Source organism: Heteronotia binoei, chromosome 7, assembly GCF_032191835.1.
Source record: "Heteronotia binoei isolate CCM8104 ecotype False Entrance Well chromosome 7, APGP_CSIRO_Hbin_v1, whole genome shotgun sequence".
Lineage (NCBI taxonomy): Eukaryota > Metazoa > Chordata > Lepidosauria > Squamata > Gekkonidae > Heteronotia > Heteronotia binoei.
The window spans coordinates 17,436,977-17,459,269 of NC_083229.1; the positions used below are offsets into that span (position 1 = coordinate 17,436,977).

The following is a 22,293-nucleotide window of genomic DNA, read 5'->3' on the forward strand; positions in this document are numbered from 1 at the left end:
AGCAAAAGAACGGAGATTCACTTACCAAAGATATTGGCTGCAGCTATAGTCATAAAGCACAGGAAGGTGTTCAGAAAGAAGAGGCCCATTCTGGGAGACAAGGTGATCCCTCCCTGGATCTGGACGCCCAGGCTGAGGGCTGTTCTCAGGCAGACTTTTATACCTGCCCTGGCTTGAAGGGCTTTCGCTTTTTTTGAAGCAGGAGCTCCTTTGTATATTAGGCCACACCACTTGATGTAGCCAATCCTCCTGGAGCTTACAGTAGGCCCTGTAAGAAAAGCTCTTGGAGAATTGGCTACATCATGGGGGTGTGGCCTAATATGCAAAGGAGCTCCTGCTACAAAAGAAGCCCTGGTCAGAGGTGACTTGATAGCGCTTGACATGGGCAGACAGCTCCAGACAGTGACTATATAAACAACACAATGGATTTGACATGTCATCTGAGGGCCGTAAGCCTTGACATTTAAAGCTGGCGGCTGAAGCAGTTGTTATTAAGGTGCGCTTTCTGGGTTTCTTTCCACGGCTTCACATCTGGAGAGCGATTTAATTCCTTGCCCCCATCTCTCACCACTTCCAAGCGCGGTGTCTGTTCTTGAACAGCTGTCGTCTTGTAAGCTTTTTCTAAGCAGCTCCATTTTCCAATCAGAATTTCTGGCCGGGCATTACCGCCCGAAAATAATTACAGTGTTTATAAAAAGGGAGTCTTCCCGGCCTCGGGAACGGATGGGGCGACGGCCTTGGCGGCTGGCAGAATCCAGGTCATCGGCTGAGCTGCTACAAATGCCTTGACTCCCACCCCACCCCCCGCCCTAAAAAAAGCCGGCTTTATTTGGTGCAGTTTTCCTAGACCAGAAGTCACTTTTATTTGCAAGCTGGGAAAGAGAGCTCAGGATAAGTAATCTGGTGCCCAAGGTATTAACTGAGTGGATCGTTGATGCAGGCAGGATCGACAACCAGGTAAAACAAGAGGAAGCGTTCGGTTCTTTATGATAAACTGTTATTCGTTGCAAACTTTCCTCTTTGTGACAAACTGCTATTTGTTGCGAATTTTCCTCTTTCCTCTTCTTTCTGCCTGTTTCGGTTTGATCTTGCTTTATTATTGTTGAACATATGAAGTTGCCTTATACTGAATCAGACCCTCGGTCCATCAAAGTCAGTATTGTCTAAGACTGGCAGTGGCTCTCCAGGGTCTCAAGCTGAGGTTTTTCACACCTCTTTGCCTGAACCCTTTTTTGGAGATGCCAGGGATTGAACCTGGGACGTTCTCCTTCCCAAGCAGATGCTCTACCACTGAGCCACCATCCCTCCCCTAAACATATGAACATATGAAGCTGCCTTCTACTGAATCAGACCCTTGGTCCATCAAAGTCAGTATTGTCTTCTCAGACTGGCAGCGGCTCTCCAGGGTCACAAGCTGAGGTTTTACCCACCTACTTGCCTGGACCTTTTTTAGTTGGAGATGCCGGGGATTGAACCTGGGACCTTCTGCTTACCAAGCAGATGCTCTACCGCTGAGCCACCATCCATCCCCTACTGTCCCTCCCCTACCTAATTGTTGTTGTGGATTGTTCTGCAATTTGAGATCTAGCCAAGTTCTTGGGAACTGCAGATCTAGCTTCACAGGATTCTTGCTGTCCCAAGCAATGCTGTTTTCTGGAGCTGAGTTGGTGTTATGTGTTGATGCCCAGAATGTCCAGGTGTTTCTTAAGACTTCTAGTGCCAGGATGCTTTACAGTGGTTCCGAGAAGCTATGCTGGTCCAAAATTTAAAATTTTGCAAAAGCTCGCATCATGTAATACCTATTATTATGACCAGGTCTATTTTGGTAGCAGGAACTCTTTTGCATATTAGGCCACACACCCTGATGTAGCCAATCATCCAGGAGCTTACAGGAATCTTAGTACAGGGCCTACTGCAAACTCCAGGAGGATTGGCTACATCAGGGGGTGTGGGCTAATATGCAAAGGAGTTCCTGCTACAAAAAAAGCGCCCTTATTACAATTAATCAACATTACACCAAGCTGTAGCTTTCAAGCACTCCAGAATTCTTTATTAGGCTTGATGAAGAATTCTGGACAGTTCAAAAGCCCGCACACTGCTTTGTGCCATTTTAATAGAAGGTATTACATTTTTTTCAAATGGTTTTACATTTGAAGCAAGAGGTGTTGCACCCCTTTGAACCGTTCTGGGGTTGCCAATCTAATGCAAGACTAATTATCTGTCTTGGTACGCACACTCTCTGAATACGTTAAACCCAAGCAAGTAAGAACATAAGAGAAGCCATGATGGATCAGGCCAATGGCCCATCCTGTCCAACACTCTGTGTCACATAAGAACATAAGAGAAGCCATGTTGGATCAGGTCAATGGCCCATCCTGTCCAACACTCTGTGTCACACAGTGGCCAAAAAACCCAGGTACCATCAGGAGATCCATCAGCGGGGCCAGGACACTAGAAGCCCTCCCAATGTGCCCCCCCCCCCAGAATACAGAGCATCACTGCCCCAGACAGAGAGTTCCAACAATAACTGTGGCTAATAGCCACTGATGGACCTCTGCTCCAGATGTTGATCCAATCCCCTCTTGAAGCCATCTATGCTTGCAGCCACCGCCACCTCCTGTGGCAGTGAATTCCACGTGTTAATCACCCTTTGAGTGAAGACATACTTCCTTGTATCCTTTCTAACCCAATCGCTCAGCAATCTCATTGAGTGCCCGCGAGTTCTTGTATTGTGAGAAAGGGAGAAAAAGTACTTCTTTCTCTACCTTCTCTATCCCATGCATAATCTCATAAACCTAAGTAACATAAACAGGACGCTGATCATAGAAAAGACACTTCTGCATTTCAAATTGGAGACCTAGTTTATGTAAATCCACCGTATGGAGTTGGAAAAGATCGATCAGTGCTTTGTACCCTTTGCAAATAACAAACATCAGAAGGGATAAGATAGGGCAGGTTTGAAAGGGAACGTCTCAAGGGATCCTAAGGCCCAGCAAACAGCACATGAGTACTACAAAGCTTTAAAAACACCGGCGCAGGAGACCGGCAAGGCAGGTTGTTATTTCTGTAGAAGATTTATATTCTGCCAGTAGGGTTGCCAATTCCAGTTCAAGAAATACCTGGGGACTTCGGGGGTGGAACCAGGAGACATTGGGGGTGGAGTCAGGAGCAAGGTTGTGACAAGCACAATTGAACCCCAAAGGAAGTTCTGGCCATCACATTTAAAAGGGCCATACATCCTTTAAATGTCTTCCCTTCATTGGAAATAATGAAGGAGAGGGGCACCTTCTTTCGGAGCTCATAGAATTGGACCCTCTGGTCCAATCCTTTTGAAACTTGGAGGGTGCTTTGAGGAGAGGCATTGGATGCTATGCTGCAAATTTGGTGCCTCTAGTCTCTATCCAAAAACAGCCCCCACAGAGCCCCAGATACCTGCAGATCAATTCTCCATTATACCCTATGGGAATCGCTCTCCTTAGGAAATAATGGAGTGGCCAGTAGACATTTCCCTTCTCCCCTCCCACTTTCTGATGACCGCAACGCAGGAAGTGGGCTTCCAAACTGGGGGACCCCCTGCCCCCACCTGGGGATTGACAGCCCTATTTTCCAGCCATACCAACAACAACATCGGGTGGTTAGCAGCATGGAATTAAGGTGTAAAGTTATTTTTTTTTATAAAAAAACATTTCAAAGTTATTAAAAACAATTCTTAGCATTAAAAAATCCAAATGTCCTCCAGAATAAAATACTTTCCACAAAAGGAAGGAGATCTCCAGGGACAGGAAATAGATAGATCTTGATAGATCCCCTGGGTGGGAGTGGGCGGGGGAAAAAAACAGGCCTCGGATTCAGCAGGAGCTCACAGGAGCACAGCTCCTGCACCTTTCTGATGGCTCCCCCTCTTCCTCCCCACCTGCCTTGTTCATTGAATAGTAGGTGCAGCTGCATAACAATCCCTGGATTAGGAGAGCAGGCAGCCAGCCAGCCACCAGGGGCTTTGCCATACCCCCAGCAGCCCTCATCAACCCCTGGAGAAGCCCACGCCACCCTTTCTCCACTTATGTGATTTTGGGCATTGGGTGGCTTATTGGCCTTTTGACTGTGGCGGGGGGCAGCCCAGGAGAGCCCCAGGCGAGCAAGGCCTGCTTGGGCTGGCTGGATCTCTAGCCAGTCCAAGCAGGCCTCAGTTGCCCAGGGCTCTCCTTTCTTGTGTTGGGTTGCTTTTGGCTTGGGGGGGGGGGGGTGGCATATGCTAATGAGTTATGCTAACGAACTCTGCAACTGATTTTTCTACAAAACAACCCCTGGGAAAGGATAACCAGCACAAACATCACACATTAGGAAAAAGGCAAGAATGGTCATCATCACTTAAAGCATTGGAAATCGAAGACTGCTCTTTATCATCAAAGGAAAGACATTCTGCCACCTTTTCTTCAAAATTGCTGTCCTAATCTCATAACTGGGAAGTTTTTCAGGCTGTTTGCCTAAAATCTACATTGAGGCAATTTATGCCGCTTGCTTCCTGGCAGAGAAGAGGATGGGCACATGTTTCCTTTCCTCCCTCTGATAACCTTTTTATTTATTTGCAGACCAACCCATGAACGCATGCCTGTGGATCCTTATCTAGGGGTGCCAACTCTTAGTTGGGAAATTCCAGGATATCTGGGGTTACAGCCTGGGGACTGTAAGATTTGGGGGGGGGGAGACAAGAGCCAGTTTGGTGTAGTGGTTAAGTGTGCGGACTCTCCTCTGGAAGGGTGGAGTATAAATATGTAGTTGTCTTCTTCTTCTTCCCCTTTATTTCTTACCTCCACCCCTGTGAGGTGGGTGGGGCTGAGAGAGCTCTCCCAGAAGCAGCCCTTTCAAGGACAGCCTCTGCCAGAGCTATAGCTGACCCAAGGCCATTCCAGCAGCTGCAAGTGGAAGAGTGGGGAACCAAACTTGGTTCTCCCAGATCAGAGTCCGTGCACTTAACCACTACACCAAGCTGGCTCCGGCAACCCCAACAGCACACTATATCATTAGCCATAAACGTTTTGCTTGGGACTAATCTACTGAGCGCGTTATGTAAAATGTAATGCACGATTTGGAACAGAGTTCAAAAATAGCAGCGGCCTGAAATCATAATTTCTGCTTTGATTCGATGCGAAGAGCTTTGAAGGAAGCATCCTTGCTCGGGAGAAAGCCCCCTCCCCGAGTTCTGTTCCTGATCAACATGCATTACCATAGCGACTAAAGTTGCCAGCTCCAGGTTGGGAAATTCAGGGAGATTGGGGAATAGAACCTGAGGAAGGGAGGGGAGAGACAGCAGTGGATGTAGTGCCATCGAGCAGCAGCAGATGTAGTGCCATCGAGCAGTGTTTCCCAACCACTGGGGAGGGACTTAAAAGTGGGTCACGCCGAATGTGGGTTGTGGGCCAGCCCTGTTGTTCTTTTCCTTATTTTGGAAACCGAGTTCTGACTGGTAAGAGTAGCTTCCATGTTACACATGCACAGCGGTTGGTATTTTGTCTTCACTGCATATCGATCACGTAACATTTGTCCTGATAGTGAGTTTCATAGAGGCGTAGTGAGGATCAGAGGGCGTAATGGAGGAGGAGGAGGAGAAGAAGAAGAAGAAGAAGAAGAAGAAGAAGAAGAAGAAGAAGAAGAAGATGATGATGATGATGATGGATTTATACCCTGCCCTCCACTCTGAATCACAGAGTCTCAGAGAAGCTCACAATCTCTTTTATCTTCCTCCCCCACAACAGACACCCCGTGAGGTAGGTGGGGCTGAGAGAGCTCTTACAGCAGCTGCCCTTTCAAGGACAACTACTACAAAAGCTATGGCTGACCCAAGGCCATTCCCGCAACTGCAACTGCAAGTGGAGGAGTGGGGAATCAAACCCAGTTCTCCCAGATAAGAGTCCGCACACTTAACCACTACAGGGGAAGAAGGTCGATGAGAGCTATGGCTGACCCAAAGCCATTCCAGCAGCTGCAAGTGGAGGAGTGGGGGATCAAACCTGGTTCTCCCAGATAAGAGCCCGCACACTTAACCACTACAGGGGAAGAAGGTCGATGAGAGCTATGGCTGACCCAAAGCCATTCCAGCAGCTGCAAGTGGAGGAGTGGGGGATCAAACCTGGTTCTCCCAGATAAGAGTCCGCACACTTAACCACTACATGGGAAGAAGGTCTATGAGAGCTATGGCTGACCCAAGGCCATTCCCACAACTGCAAGTGGAGGAGTGGGGAATCAAACCCGGTTCTCCCAGATAAGAGTCCGCACACTTAACCACTACAAGGGAAGAACGTCTATGAGAGCTATGGCTGACCCAAGGCCATTCCCGCAACTGCAAGTGGAGGAGTGGGGAATCAAACCCGGTTCTCCCAGATAAGAGTCCGCACACTTAACCACTACAAGGGAAGAATGTCTATGAGAGCTATGGCTGACCCAAGGCCATTCCCGCAACTGCAAATGGAGGAGTGGGGAATCAAACCCGGTTCTCCCAGATAAGAGTCCGCACACTTAACCACTACAGGGGAAGAAGGTCTATGAGAACTATGGCTGACCCAAGGCCATTCCAGCAGCTGCAAGTGGAGGAGTGGGGGATCAAACCTGGTTCTCCCAGATATAGAGTCCGCACACTAAATCACTACACCAAACAGGTATAGTGGTCAAAGACTGGAATGGCACTTCCATATACAAAGACTGTGTGTGTGTCAGAATGCTACCTGCTTGGGGTGCATAGTTGTGCAGTGTGGGTTGGTTTCTCCAAAACTTCTGGTTAACCACTGTAGAAAATGGAATCATGAACTAGGTGACAGTTTGCCTAGGGTACTGCCCCCAAAAGCCATGGGCCAGCCCTGGATAGGTCCACACCATGTCCATTTGGACTTGTGAGTCACCATACCATAGGGTCGCCAATCCCCGGCTAGAGCCCAGTAAAATACATAAAAACACATTTATCAATATACCATGCTACATCTTCCCTAAAAGTCGGTTCTTCAAGTATTCCAATGTTCAGATATGCTGATGTTCATGAATTTGGATATTCGGATATCGGTCAGTTGTATGCCAACCGGAAAAGGGTTGTCTTACAGGCCCTGCGGAACTGTCCGAGATTCCGCAGGGCCCTCACCTCCTCCGGGAGCTGGTTCCACCAACAGGGGGCTGCAATCGAAAAGGCCCTGTCCCTAGTTGTTTTCAGACGGGCCTCCTTTGGCCCAGGGATTGTAAAGGACATGGACAAACACAATTAAATATATATATAAAAAACTTGAAATATGCTTAAAATGTTAGCAGTTGTTGGTATTAAAGGTGCTTTCTTTGTATTTCTGCCATGGGATCCGGGGAACTGGGCAAAGGAAGCTGTGGCTCCTTCCTTCCTTCCTTCCTTCCTTCCTTCCTTCCTTCCTTCCTTCCTTCCTTCCTTCCTTCCTTCCTTCCTTCCTTCCTTCCTTCCTTCCCCAGGGGACAGAGGAGGGAAGAGCCTCAGCCAATAGAAGGGAGAGAGGCTTGGCTCAGTAGCTCTGCTGTGAGATTGAGAGAGCCTGGAAAAACAAGCTCTGCCTTCCTCCCCCTTCCTCCGCAAGGGAGAACCCTCAGCCAGTGAAGAAAATAAGAGGTTTTGCTCTGTAGTTGTATGACTGAGCAAGCCTTGCAAAGCAAGCTGTTATGCAGAAGGAAGCTCTAGATATTTCCGCACCAAGAGCTGGCAATCCTATATGCTGTAATGTTTAGAGCAGGGGTGTCAAACATGCAGTCCGGGGGCCGAATGAGGCCCCCGGAGGGCTCCTATCAGGCCCCTGAACAACTGGCTGTCAACTGCTTCCTCCTCCCTATATCTTGCTTCCTTCTGCATAATAGTTTGCTTTGCAAGGCTTGCTCAGTCTCACAGCAGAGCGAGGCTCCTACCTTGGGGAGGAAGGGGGGAGGAATAGCTTGCTTTTCCAGGCTCTCTCAATCACACAACAGAACTACTGAGCCAAGCCTCTCTTCCTTCTGTTGGCTGAGGCTCCTCTCTCTCCTGGTCCTCTGGGGAAGGAAGAAAAGAACCAGAGCTTCCTTGCCCGGTTCCCTGGATCCCATGGGAGAAATACAAAGAAAGCACTTTTAAGACCAATGAGTGCTAATCTTTAAGCATTATTTATTTTATTTTTTTTTTAAAAAAAATCCTTAACTGTGTTTCTCTGTGTCCTAGGGTTGCCAAGTCCAATTCAAGAAATATCTGGTGGCTTTGGGGGTGGAGCCAGGAGACTTTGGGGGTGGAGCCAGGAGACATTAGGGGTGGAGCCAAGATCAAGGCTGTGACAAGCATAATTGAACTCCAAAGGGAGTTCTGGCCATCACATTTAAAGGGACGGCACACCTTTTCAATGCCTTCCTTCCTTAGGAAATAATGAAGGATAGGGGCACCTTTTTTTGGGGGGGGGGGCTCATAGAATTGGACCCCCTGGTCCAATCTTTTTGAAACTTGGGAGGTATTTTGGGGAGAGTCACTAGATGCTATACTGAACATTTGGTGCCTCTACCCCCAAAAACAGCCCCCCCAAAGCCCCAGATACCCGCAGATCCGATGCCTCTCCTCAAAACACCCTCCATTTCCCACCCCTCCCCCCCACTTTCTGACGACCCTGAAGCGGGGGGAGGGCCTCCAAACCGGGGGATCCCCTGCCCCCACCTGGGGATTGGCAACCCTACTGTGTCCTTTATAAAGTTTATATCGCTGCTACCTAATCTGAAATATATACACACATAGCCCAGCCCAACAAGGTCTCATTTATGTCAGATCTGGCCCTCATAACAAATGAGTTTGACACCCCTGGGTTAGAGTGTTGATCTAAGGGACATCCACCTTTGAATCCCTGCTCATGCCATGAAAGCTTGGCCCAGTCATATCCTTCTCGGCCTAACCTGCCCTGCAGGGCTGTTGTGCTGATAAAATGGAGGAGAGGAGCACAATACAAGCCATTTTGGATCCCCCCATGAAGGAAGCACACGAGTAATAAAACGTGCTGCTCTAGTCAGAAAAAATGGAAACAAAGATTGTGTGCATCTCCAATTACAGAACCTCTGAGTGTTTTCTAACACGCCTGATATTTGAACCAAATCATTAACTCTGGGGAAGTTTTCAGCGCTGAAATGCTAGCACTGGGTTTGGCACACGGCTAATGCTTCGCTGGGGCTGAATGAGTTGACCTTTATATATAAACATCCCTTTGGATGGCCAAAGAGAATTCCTTCCTTTTCAAAATAGAAGGCAGGGAGAGAGCTGGAAGAAGGCTCTTGCTGACCTTAAGTGCTCCTGCCCTTCCGTTGTGGCCACATCCGGTTTGGGCCAAGACAGAGGAAGATTTTAGCAAAAGCCTGGACCACCTGGTAGTTAGCCAAGATCTAGCACATCTGGAGCAATGGAAACTCTGTGAACATTGCTGGGGCTGCTGAAATATGTTAGGGGTTGCCAAGAACAATTCAAGAAATATCTGGGGACTTGGGGGTGGAGCCAGGAGACTTTGGGGATGAAGACAGGAGCAAGGGTGTGACAAGCATCATTGAACTCCAAAGGGAGTGCTGGCCATCGCAGTTAAAGAAGAAGAAGAAGATATTGGATTTATATCCCGCTCTCCACTCCGAAGAGTCTCAGAGAGGCTCACAACCTCCTTTACTTCCCTCCCCCACAACAGACACCCTGTGAGGTAGGTGGGGCTGGAGAGGGCTCTCACAGCTGCCCTTTCAAGGACAGAGGCTCAGAGCAGCCTACAATCTCCTTTACCTTCCTCCCCCACAAGAGACACTCTGTGAGGTGGGTGGGGCTGAGAGGACTCTTGCAACAGCTGCCCTTTCAAGGATAACCTCTGCCAGAGCTATGGCTGACCCAAGGCCATCCCAGCAGGTGCAAGTGGAGGAGTGGGGAATCAAACCCGGTTCTCCCAGATAAGAGTCCACACACTTAACCATTACACCAAACTGGCTCTCCACACCAAACTGGCTCCAGTTTTTTAAATGCTTTCCCTCCATTGGAAATAATGAAGGATAGGGCACCTTCTTTGGGGGCTCATAGAATCGGACCACCTGGTCTAATCCCTTTGAAACGTAGAGGGTGTTTTGAGGAGGGGCAGAGGATGCTATGCTGAAAATTTGGTGCCTCTACCTAAAAAAAAAAACAGCACCCCCTCCCCAGAGCCCCAGACATCCACAGATCAATTCTCCATTATACCCTAGGAATCGGTCTCCATAGGGAATAATGGAGTGCCCAGCAGACATTTCCCTCCCCATTTTCTGATGACACTGAAGTGGGCAGAGGGTCTCCAAACCGGGGGATCCCCTGCCCCCACCCGTGCATCGGCTGGTTCTGATGCTGGCCCTGCAAGAGATTGCATTGTGTCAGGAAGAGACTTGCGCTTGATGCTCTTCCCAAATTGATTAAGGGGATTATTCAATTAAAGCTCCCAGCCGAACACTGACGACTGAGCCTTTAATGAGTGCAAGGTTTGCAAAAAAAAAAAAAAAAGGGGGGGGGAGTCTTGACCTACTGAAATCAATAACAAAACTCCCATACCGGATAAGCCCCGGGACAAAGTAAACCAGCCTTACCAATGATTAGCCAGCCTGACCTCCATCCCTTTCGTTGGGAAACATTTCAAACAGCCAGGGCAATTCAGATGCGTGACTCCAATTAACGGTTTTTATGGTAGGGCACTTTGATCCCTGCCAGGGCTGGCGTCAGCATTTGTTGTCAGGAGGGGCATCTGTCAGGGATCCTGGCAAGGCCCGCAGATGCTGACTGTGCCCCTGCCCCCCCCCCGCCAGGATTACCAGGGTTGGAGGTGAAGCCACTGTCCCCTGTCTCAGCCTCTAGAACAGAGGTGTCAAACATGTTGCCCGGCAGCCGAATGAGGCCCCCGAGCAACTGGCTCTTGTCTGCTCCCTTCTCCCTTGCTTCCTTCAGCATCTCAACCTGCTTTGCAAGGCTTGCTCAATCGCACAGGAGCGACCGAGCAAAACCTCAGATTTCTCCATTGGCTGAGGCTCCTCCCCCTCCTGGTCCCCTGTGGCGGGGGGGGGGGGAGGGAAAGAACCAGAACGTCCTTTGCTCAGTTCCCTGGATCCCATGGGAGAAACACAAAGGAAGCACCTTTAAGACCAACAAGTACTAATGTTTTAAGCATTTTTCATTTTAAGTTTTAAAAAAAACCTTTCATTGTGCTTGTCTGTGTCCTTTAAAAAGTTTATATATAAAACATTTGGACCTCACCGAGAAACGCTTCTAGTATCTTTACTGTCAAACTGCAGACATTCAAAGTCATGGTGAGATGGTCTTTAACACCTTCTTTGCTATATCGATTTAAGGCTTCAAATAATTTAAATTGCCCCAAACAATGTGGGCAGATGGCAAATTATTGGTGCACTTGCCCTCGAATACAAAACTACCGGGAAATGATTGTAACAGAAATCGATATTATACTGAATGTGCACTTACCTTATAATCCTGAAGTGATCCTTTTGGAAAACTGGACTCTTTCTGCGATACCTAAAAGAAAAAGGGAAATTATATCAATCTTATTAGCAATTGCGAAGACACTTTTGGTGTATAACTGGAAATCCTTCAACATACCGTCTGTAAACACGTGGAAAAACAAGATTTGGGACTATTTTATTCTTTGCAAGCTGGCTTATTTAAACAAGGATATGCCCCCAACCTTATAAGAAAAGAAGATTATAGACTTAGGGTATCCGGTGGTGACTTATCTAATTGAACAAGAATTTTACCAAAAAATATGTTGTATCATAACTTGATTTATTTCTAGACGACTGTTTGTAAATAGTTCTTTGAGTTATGAAGCTTGTTGACAAAATAACCATCTGTATATACTATCGTGAAAATAACAAAAATCGAAATTTGGAAAAAAAAATGTTTATATCTCTGCTACCTAATCTTAAACAGGTACACACACGGCCAGTCCTGACATGGCCTGTCCCGACAAGGTCTCCTTTATGTCAGATCTGGCCCTTAGTTTAGTTTAAAATTAGTTGAGCAAAGCAGGAGTCAAGTCCCGCCTTTAAGACCAACCAAGTTTCATTTAGAACGTAAGCTTTTGTATCCCCTCGTCTGATGAAGTGTGCTTAGAGAGCACACGAAAGCGTACGTTCTAAATTTGCTTTGTTCAACTAATTTTAAACTAAACTAAGGGCCAGATCTGACATATAGCATATACAGATGGTTCTTTTGACTCCTGCTTTCTTCAACTGCTTCAGACCAACATGGCTGCCCGCCTGGATCTACCAACAAATTAGTTTGACACCCCTGCTCTGGAAGTTGCGGCAACAGGCTGCAGAATCACTGGGGCGTGCCTCTGCCAGATGAAGGTCACCAGCTCTGAGTTGGATGAGTCCTGGCGATTTGGGGGCGGAGCCTGGGGAGACTAGGGCTTGGGATGGGAGGGACCACAATGGGTTATAATGCCATGGAGTCTACCTTCCAATGCAACTCTCTTCTCCAGGGGAACTGATCATTTAGGCCCGATCCCTTCTGCCAGGCGTGTAAAACTCATTTCTTATGAGGGCCGGCAGGGGTGGGATTCTAGCAGGAGCTCCTTTGCATATTAGGCCACACACCCCTGATGTAGCCAATCTTCCACGAGCTTACAAGGCTCTTTTTTTGAAAGCTCTTTGAGGATTGGCTACAACAGGGGGTGTGACCTAACATGTAAAGGAACTCCTGCTAGAATCCCACCCCTGACTGGGCCGGATCTGAAATAAATGAGACCTTGTCAGGCTGGGCCAGGTGTGTCATAAAATATAGAAGATGAAGATAGAAGATATTGGATTTATATCCCGCCCTCCACTCCGAAGAGTCTCAGAGCAGCTCACAATCTCCTTTTCCTTCCTCCCCAACAACAGACACCCTGTGAGGTAGATGAAGATATTGGATTTATATCCCGCCCTCCACTCCGAAGAGTCTCAGAGCAGCTCACAATCTCCTTTTCCTTCCTCCCCCACAACAGACACCCTGTGAGGTAGATGAAGATATTGGATTTATATCCCGCCCTCCACTCCGAAGAGTCTCAGAGCAGCTCACAATCTCCTTTTCCTTCCTCCCCCACAACAGACACCCTGTGAGGTAGATGAAGATATTGGATTTATATCCTGCCCTCCACTCTGAAGAGTCTCAGAGCGGTTCTCAATCTCCTTTACCTTCCTCCCCCACAACAGACACCCTGTGATGTGGGTGGGGCTGGAGAGGGCTCTCACAGCAGCTGCCAGAGCAATGACTGACCCAAGGCCATGCTAGCAGGTGCAAGTGGAGGAGTGGGGAATCAAACCTGGTTCTCCCAGATAAGAGTCTGCACACTTAACCACTACAGGGGAAGAAGGTCTATGAGAGCTCTGGCTGACCCAAGGCCATTCCAGCAGCTGCAAGTGGAGGAGTGGGGAATCAAACCCGGTTCTCCCAGATAAGAGTCCGCACACTTAACCACCACACCAAACTTGCTCTCCATATAATGCTAGGTAGCAAAGATATAAACTTTATAAAAGACATAGACAAACACAAAGATTTTTTTAAAAAAAAACTTAAAACATTAGCACTCGGTCTTAAAGGTGCTTTCTTTGTATCTCTGCCATGGGATCCAGGGAACTGGCCAAAGGAGCTATGGCTCTTTTCTTCCTTCCTCAGGAAACCAAGTGGGTGATGACCATCAGCCAATAGAAGGAAGAGAGGCTTGGCTCAGTAGCTCTGCTGTGTGATTGTGATAGCCTGGCAAAGCAAGCTCTTCCTCCCCCCCCACCTTCCCAAGGGAGGAGCCTCAGCCAATGGAGAAAATAGAGGTTTTGCTCAATAGCTCCTATGTGATTGAGCAAGCCTTGCAAAGCAAGCTGTGATGCAGAAGGAAGCAAGATACAGGTAGAAGGAAGCAGATGACAGCCAGTTGCTCAGGGGCCTGATATGGCCCCCAGGTCACATGTTTGACACCCCTGGCTTATGCCTTACACCTCCAGGCCCTTCCTGGAGGTTGGGAACCCTAATGGTGGACCTCCAGGGAAATGGCTAACTAGAAACATTCCCTGGAAATCAGATGCCCAGTCCATTCCCAAGGATGTGCGAAAAGCTGCTTTTGAGTCCCAACTGGGGGGGAAAGTGGGATATAAATAACAGCAGATGCTTCCCATTAAGGGACAGGACATTTCATTCTCCTGGCAGCAGGCAAACCTACCTGCATCCTTTCCTTCTTATCTAATACGTGAAGGAGGGTTTTTTTTTGTATTTGTTAGTGTTAGGCAATGAAGCTAAGGGGGAAAAGCAAGCAAACAAAAAACCCCTCCACATATTACATAAGAAGGAAAGGATGCAGATAGGTTGGTCAAAGAATGAAACGTCCCGTAACAGGAAGCAATGGCAGTTATTTCTATTTTTTTTCTCCCCAGTTGGGACTCAAAAACAGCTTTTTGCACATCCTTCCCCCCCCCCCTTCCATTTTTCTCACAACAACAGACCTGTGAGCAGGATTGGCCATGTCACCAGGCAAACCAGGTGATCGCCTAGGGCGTTGTCCTTCGTGGGGCACCAAATTGGACACCCCCATGTGACATTATCAGTGTGCCAGAAGTAAGAAGAAGAAGAAGACATTGGATTTATATCCTGCCCTCCACCCTGAATCAGAGCAGCTCACAATCTCCTTTATCTTCTTCCCCCACAACAGACACCCTGTGAGGTGGGTGGAGCTGGAGAGGGCTCTCACAGCAGCTGCCCTTTCAAGGACAACTCCGACGAGAGCTCTGGCTGACCCAAGGCCATTCCAGCAGGTGCAAGTGGAGAAGTGGGGAATTAAACCCAGTTCTCCCAGATAAAAATCTGCACACTTAACCACTACACCAAACTGGCTCTCTAAAAGTTAGCCTTGCCTAGGGTGCCAGATAGTTTAGAGCCAGACCTTTCTATGAGGTAGGATAGGCTGTGAGAGTCTGTGATGGGCCCAAGGTCATCCCACAAGCTTCCATGGGGGTTCGAAAACAGTCCTAGCCTAGTCTGCGGCTCTGTCCACTCCATTGTATTGGCTCTCAGGGTTATGTGACACTATCAGTTTGGTGTAGGATTACTGGCTGACTCAGGACATATCTGGGGACTTGGGGGTGGAGCCAGGATCATGGGTGTGACAAACATGATTGAGCTCTGAAAGGTGTTCTGGCCATCGCATCTAAAAGGACCGTGAGGCCTGCTGACAGAGCCTCTGCTTGGCATGCAGAAGATCCCAGGTTCAGTCCCTGGCATCTCCATTTAAAGGACCAGGCAAGAGATGGTTTGAAAGATCTCCGCCTGCAACCGTAGAGAGCCACACTGAGACAGTATTGTCTCTGTAGACAATACTAACATAGATGGACCCACAAGGATCAGTACAAGCGGGGCTATTTTTGTAGCAGGAACTCCTTTGCATATTAGGTCACAACCCCTGATGTAGCCAATCCTCCTAGAGCTTACAGTAGGCCCTGTAAGAAGAGCCCTGTAAGCTCTTGGAGGATTGACTACATCAGGGGGTGTGGCTTAATAGGCAAAGGAGTTCCTGCTACAAAAAAAGCCCTGAGTATAAGGTAGCGTCCATGGCAGCACCGGGATTCAAACCCTGGCCTCTCGGATCTTAGCTTGAAACCGTAACCTCTACATCACACTGGCTCTCAATTTTTCTTTTTACAAAATGCTCAGCATGTGTGAAGGGTCACAGCGTTTTGCAGTCCTTCGGAATGGGCTTGGCTCGCACCGCGTTCTACACCTAGCAGTTCGTCCCTCCGAGGGCAGTTAGCATTGCTGTTTTCGGGTCCGGCAAACAAAGGCTTTCTTCATGATTCCAAGAAGCGTTCCAACACAAGAGAGCATTTATTTGATAAAAAAGAATGTTAAGGGGTTGTTGTTTTTTTAAATGGCTACTCCAGCAATATCCAGCAAAAAGCCGGGATCTTTACGTATCCATTTCCTTCAAAGGTTTAGAGCCGTTGACAAACGAGTGCTAAATTAAGACAGGGTTGCAAGCCGAAGAAACGAGACTCCTGTTTAGAAAATCAAAGTGAGACTGGTAAGTGCATCAGTTGCACTTTTGGAGTGGCTAAAAGACCAGGAATGTGCAAGGGGTCTTGAAGATAGATCTAAGAAATTGACTTTGTTATGTAGAAGAAGAAGATATTGGATTTATATCCCGCCCTCCACTCCGAAGAGTCTCAGAGCGGCTCACAATCTCCTTTACCTTCCTCCCCCACAACAGACACCCTGTGAGGTAGATGAAGATATTGGATTTATATCCCGCCCTCCACTCCGAAGAGTCTCAGAGCGGCTCACAATCTCCTTTCCCTTCCTCCCCCACAACAGACACCCTGTGAGGTAGATGAAGATATTGGATTTATATCCCGCCCTCCACTCCGAAGAGTCTCAGAGCGGCTCACAATCTCCTTTACTTTCCTCCCCCACAACAGACACCCTGCGAGGTGGGTGGGGCTGGAGAGGGCTCTCACAGCAGCTGCCCTTTCAAGGACAACCTCTGCCAGAGCTATGGCTGACCCAAGGCCATGCTAGCAGGTGCAAGTGGAGGAGTGGGGAATCAAACCCGGTTCTCCCAGATAAGAGTCCGCACACTTCACCACTACACCAAACTGTATTGGGATTGAAGTTTGGCTTCAGGGCCAGGAGAGACTTGGCTGAGCTTGAGACCCCAAAACAAGAGCCACCTGGATTCAGGAAGGAGACCTATCAGGGATCCTTGGGCCAGTTGTGTGTAATGGGTTTTTGAGTGGGGTTATTTGAGTGCATGTTAAGAGCCCCGTGGTGCAGAGTGGTAAAGCTGCAGTGCTGCAGTCGGAGCCCTCTGCTCACGACCTGAGTTCGATCCCAGCGGAAGCTGGTTCAGGTAGCCGGCTCGAGGTTGACTCAGTCTTCCATCCTTTCGAGGTCGGTCAAATGAGTACCCGCTTGCTGGGGGGAAAGCGTAGAGGACTGGGGAAGGCAATGGCAAACCGCCCTGTAAAGTCTGCCGTGAAAACGTTGTGAAAGCAACATCACCCCAGAGTCGGAAACGACTGGTGCTTGCACAAGGGACTACCTTTACCTTTTTTTTATTTGCATGCATATAAGCAGGGCTATTGGCCCTGCAAGACAGTTCCATTTTTACCCGACTACGCAGAATCACTGAATAAAGAGCTGATTTCACTATCTCCTGGGCGTCCTCATGTTTTGAACCCAGAACATTTTAGACTGCTTAATTTGATTTTCAGGCAGGGCTTATTTTGTAGCAGGAGCTGCTTTGCATATCAGGCCACACACCCCTGATGTGGCCAATCCTCCAAGAGCTTCCAGGGCTCTTCTTACAGGGCGTACTGCAAGCTCCAGGAGGACTGGCTACATCAGGAGTGTGTGGCCTAAAATGTAAAGGAGTTCCTGCTACAAAAAAAAAGCCCAGTTTTCAGGCAAAACAAATAGCGCATTCGCTACCGTTCTCAGCTGCTCTGACTTCCGATGGTGGTTCGACCTTGACCCCTGCCCCGTTCTGCATTCCTCTGAGCATGTGGGAAACGCCTCCAGCTTTTGGTTTCCAAGCCTCTTTGCCCTTCACAAAGCTCTTCTGTGATTTTTTTTTTTGCTGCTGCTTCTGGTGGTCCAGCTGTTTGGGAGGTGGTTTTCTATGAAGGTCTTTGTCTTGAAGCGCCCGGGGCTGGAAAGCGCGAGCTGTTGTATTTCCTCCCAGTCTCCCAAAGGAGGCTCATTTTGGATTGGCTACAGTGTGAATTGCTCCACTACTGTAGGTTGGGTTCCGCTGCAAACGAGGATGAGTCATATTCCAGAGGGGTAGCTGTCCAAGAAGAGCCCCGTGGCTCAGAGTGGTAAAGCTGCAGTACTGCAGTCTGAACTCTCTGCTCACGACCTGAGTTCGATCCCAGTGGAAGCTGGGTTCAGGTAGCCGGCTGCAGGTTGACTCAGCCTTCCATCCTTCCGAGGTCAGTCAAATGAGTACCCAGTTTGCTGGGGGGAAAGTGTAGATGACTGGGGAAGGCGATGGCAAACCACCCCGTAAAAAGTCTGCCGTAAAAGCAGCGTCACCCCAGAGTCGGAAACGACTAGCGCTTGCACAGGGGACCTTTCCTTTCCTGTATTACTGGAGTTGTCTCCATCGAAGAGGGGAACGTAGAGTTTACCTTTGCGGGAAGAAACTTCGAAGCAGGACGTCAAGTCAACCTCCTGTACATTGGAACTCTACCTTGTACTATATTTTGGAAGAAATCTGTCTTGTATTGTGATTGCTTATGTGATTGTTGATGAGTTAATATGAACTATGGTTCACCTACAGAAGTTATAAGTTTGTAGTACATTACACTTAGTAAATTTTTGGTCACTATAACCCTTTGCGTTATTTATTGTTGCGTTATTTATTGTTGCACAGTCCTATAGTGACTTCTCTGTTGGGTTGTCCCACCTGGGGATTGACAACCCTACATCTCAAACAGGACAGCCCACCAGGCCTGGGGGAACATAAAGATCCCGGCTTCTGTATTGCTGGAGTAGCAGTTCTGGTCGCCGCACCTCAAAAAGGATATTATAGCATTGGAGAAAGTCCAGAGAAGGGCAACTAGAATGATTAAAGGGCTGGAGCACTTTCCCTATGAAGAAAGGTTGAAACGCTTGGGACTCTTTAGCTTGGAGAAACATCGACCGGGGTGACATGATAGAGGTTTACAAGATAATGCATGGGATGGAGAAAGTAGAGAAAGAAGTACTTTTCTCCCTTTCTCACAATACAAGAACTCGTGGGCATTCGATGAAATTGCTGAGCAGACAGGTTAAAACGGATAAAAGGAAGTACTTCTTCACCCAAAGGGTGATTAACATGTGGAATTCACTGCCACAGGAGGTGGTGGCGGCCACAAGTATAGCCACCTTCAAGAAGGGTTTAGATAAAAATATGGAGCACAGGTCCATCAGTGGCTATTAGCCACAGTGTATGTGTGTATATAAAAATTTTTGCCACTGTGTGACACAGAGTGTTGGACTTGATGGGCCGTTGGCCTGATCCAACATGGCTTCTCTTATGTTCTTATGTTCATTGTCCCTATCCCGTTAATAGAAGTCTAAAGTGTGGGAATGGGCAGATGCAGCTTTTCATGGCATGGACAGAAATAGCATTCCATTAAGCCTCTGTTTAAAACATTGTTGACCAACCGCCTCTGAAAACAGATCCCTCAGGTGATGTATCTAGTTGTGTACCTGACCAGGTGGACAGAATCAAAAGGGTGGAAGTCAGAGTCATGAGAATGGGGCAAACACCTGTGAGCACTTTGTATCAAAGGCTGTATTTTATCCCCTTTGTTAGAGACATTTCGGGCATTCAGTGAGAGGTTTAGGGTAACAGAATTTAGTCGAAGAAAGTTTTAACAAAGATCAAGTGCACATTGTGTTCTGGAGTTTCCTTCCTGGTCAGTTTTGTTTTTTTGAAATCAAATAGGAGGTTGGGGAGGTGAGATTTGGCCGCCCCGTGAAGCAAATCGGAAAATGAAATAACGAGACGCTTTTTGATGCGGGATTTTACAGCTCCCTCGAGTTGGTGTTTGTTTACCACCGGTTTATAGCTCCCGGTTTCCTGGTGCTGAAACTGGAACTGAAATTAATTAGCCGATGAACACAAGGCAGAAAGCTGTCATCCCCGATTTAGGTTCCCTCTTGCAGGGTTTTGTACCAGAAGATCCACCCCCCCACCCAAACCTAAGAGCTTTCCCATTCATTCCAATGGAAGAGGGCATACCCATGATGGAACAAAGTTGGAATCCAGTGGTACCTTTAAGACCAACAAAAGTTTTATTCAAAATGTGCATGCACACTTTGCCGGACAATGAAATGGGGGTCCAGTGAGTGGTACTACATATGGGCAGTGGTTAAGCATGCAAAGTAGTACAAAAGTTAGAATCAGGGCTTTTTTTGTAGCAGGAACTCATTTGCATATTAGGCTACACCCCCTGATGTAGCCAATCCTCCAAGAGCTTGCAGTAGGCCCTGTAAGAAGAGCCCTGTAAGCTCTTGAAGGATTGGCTATATCAGGGAGGTGTAGCCTAATATGCAAAGGAGTTCCTGCTACAAAAAAAGCCTGGTTCGAATCCAAAGTAATGCACATTGGGGACAAGAATCCCAGCTACAAATACAAGTTGATGGGGTGTGAACTGGCAGAGACTGATCAAGAGAGAGATCTTGGGGTCATGGTAGATAACTCACTGAAAATGTCAAGACAGTGTGCGATTGCAATAAAAAAGGCCAACGCCATGCTGGGTATTATTAGGAAGGGAACTGAAAACAAATCAGCCAGTATCGTAATGCCCCTGCATAAATCGATGGTGCGGTCTCATTTGGAATAGCGTGTGCAATTCTGGTCGCCGCACCTCAAAAAGAATATTATAGCATTGGAAAAAGTACAAAAAAGGGCAACTACAATGATTACAGGCTTGGAACACTTTCCCTATGAAGAAAGGTTAAAACGCTTGGGGCTCTTTAGCTTGGAGAAACGTCGACTGCGGGGTGACATGACAGAGGTTTACAAGATTATGCATGGGATGGAGAAAGCAGAGAAAGAAGTCCTTTTCTCCCTTTCTCACAATACAAGAACTCGTGGGCATTCAATGAAATTGCTGAGCAGTTGGGTTAGAACGGATAAAAGGAGGTACTTCTTCACCCAAAGGGTGATTAACATGTGGAATTCACTGCCCCAGGAGGTGGTGGCGGCTACAGGCATAGCCAGCTTCAAGAGGGGGTTAGATAAAAATATGGAGCAGAGGTCCATCAGTGGCTATTAGCCACAGTGTGTATATATATATGTATATATATATATATAAATTATTGGCCACTGTGTGATACAGAGTGTTGGACTGGATGGGCTGTTGGCCTGATCCAACATGGCTTCTCTTATGTTCTTCTGTTCAATGGCAAAGAAGTGAAATTAACAAATTGAAAGAATAGCAAGTTTGGTCTGGGTAGCATCAGTCATACAGGAAAACAGCAAAGGCAATAATCATGTCAGAAATGGAGAATGATCTATACCCGTGATCAGTGTTCCCTCTAAGCTGAGTTAGCGTGAGCTAGCTCACAGATTTTTAGCCTCCAGCTCACACCTTTTTGTCTTCGCTCAGGAAGGATGACCCTGGAGCACACTAATTTATGCAGTAGTTCCCAACTTTTATGCCAATAGCTCACAAAGCAGAATATTTGCTCACAAGACTCTGCAATTTAGAGGGAACGTTGCCTGCGATAGATATACGTCTTTGTGTGGATGGAGCTCCCTGCCTTCCACCGGAATGAATGAAGAAGCTGGCATGTGCCTTATCATAGTCAGCTATGACAGCCAGTCTTCCTCCTAAGCCGAGTTAGGGTGAGCCAACTTACAGTTGTTTAGCTTCCGGCTCGCACATTTTTTGTCATAGCTCAGGAAGGATGGCCCCAGTGCAAGCTAGTTTATGGAGTCCTAATTTACACTTCCAATCTGCCTTGCCTGCGTACTCCCATGGTCAGATGCCAGGGAACATGGGAAGAATGCGGCAGAAGACTTTGCTACCACTTTTCAGCTGCGTCTCAAAGATGTCAGAGAATGGGGCGAGTGTGAGGACAGAGCAGGCGGCAGCTGTGTGTGTCTGACCTTAACTTTTTGATCCACCTGGGGGACGTGCCTATGTCAGCTCAATTTCCTGCCTGAATCCAGCCATAGAGTCCTTCCCCTGATGTTGCCTGCTAGTACTGAGTTTTACAGGTTTATTGTTTCTGAATATGAAGAAGAAGAATTGCAGATTTATACCCAGCCCTTCTCTCTGAATCAGAGACTCGGAGCAGCTTACAATCTCCTAGATCTGCTCCCCCCACAACAGACAGACACCCTGTGAGGTGGGTGGGGCTGAGAAAGGTGGGTGGGCCTTTCAAGGACAACTCCCACGAGAGCTATGGCTGACCCAAGGCCATTCCAGCAGCTGCAAGTGGAGGAGTGGGGAATCAAACCCGGTTCTCCCAGATAAGAGTCTGCACACTTAACCACTACAGGGGAAGAAGGTCTATGAGAGTGATGGCTGACCCAAGGCCATTCCAGCAGCTGCAAGTGGAGGAGGGGGGAATCAAACCCGGTTCTCCCAGATAAGTGTCCACACACTTAACCACTACACCAAACTGGCTCTCCATGGCTAGTAGCTATTGATAGATTATCCTCCATGAGCTAAATGTATTGGTAGTGGAAAGTGCTGTTGTCACAGCTGACTTAACGGTGACTCTGTATAGTTTTTTAAAGGCAAGAGAGAAACACGGTGCTT

At 47.7% G+C, this 22,293-nt stretch overlaps 1 protein-coding gene across 1 annotated transcript in view; it reads left to right on the forward strand.

Annotated features, from left to right (window-relative positions):
* Positions 1-919: 919 nt before the first annotated feature.
* NDRG1 (N-myc downstream regulated 1) overlaps positions 920-22,293 on the forward strand; it is a 135,113-nt gene continuing 113,739 nt past the window's right edge. Inside the window, exon 1 of the mRNA XM_060243201.1 lies at positions 920-957. Within this exon, the coding sequence (XP_060099184.1) occupies positions 935-957 (23 nt within the window). The 5' untranslated portion in view covers positions 920-934. The remainder of the gene's footprint in view (positions 958-22,293) is intronic.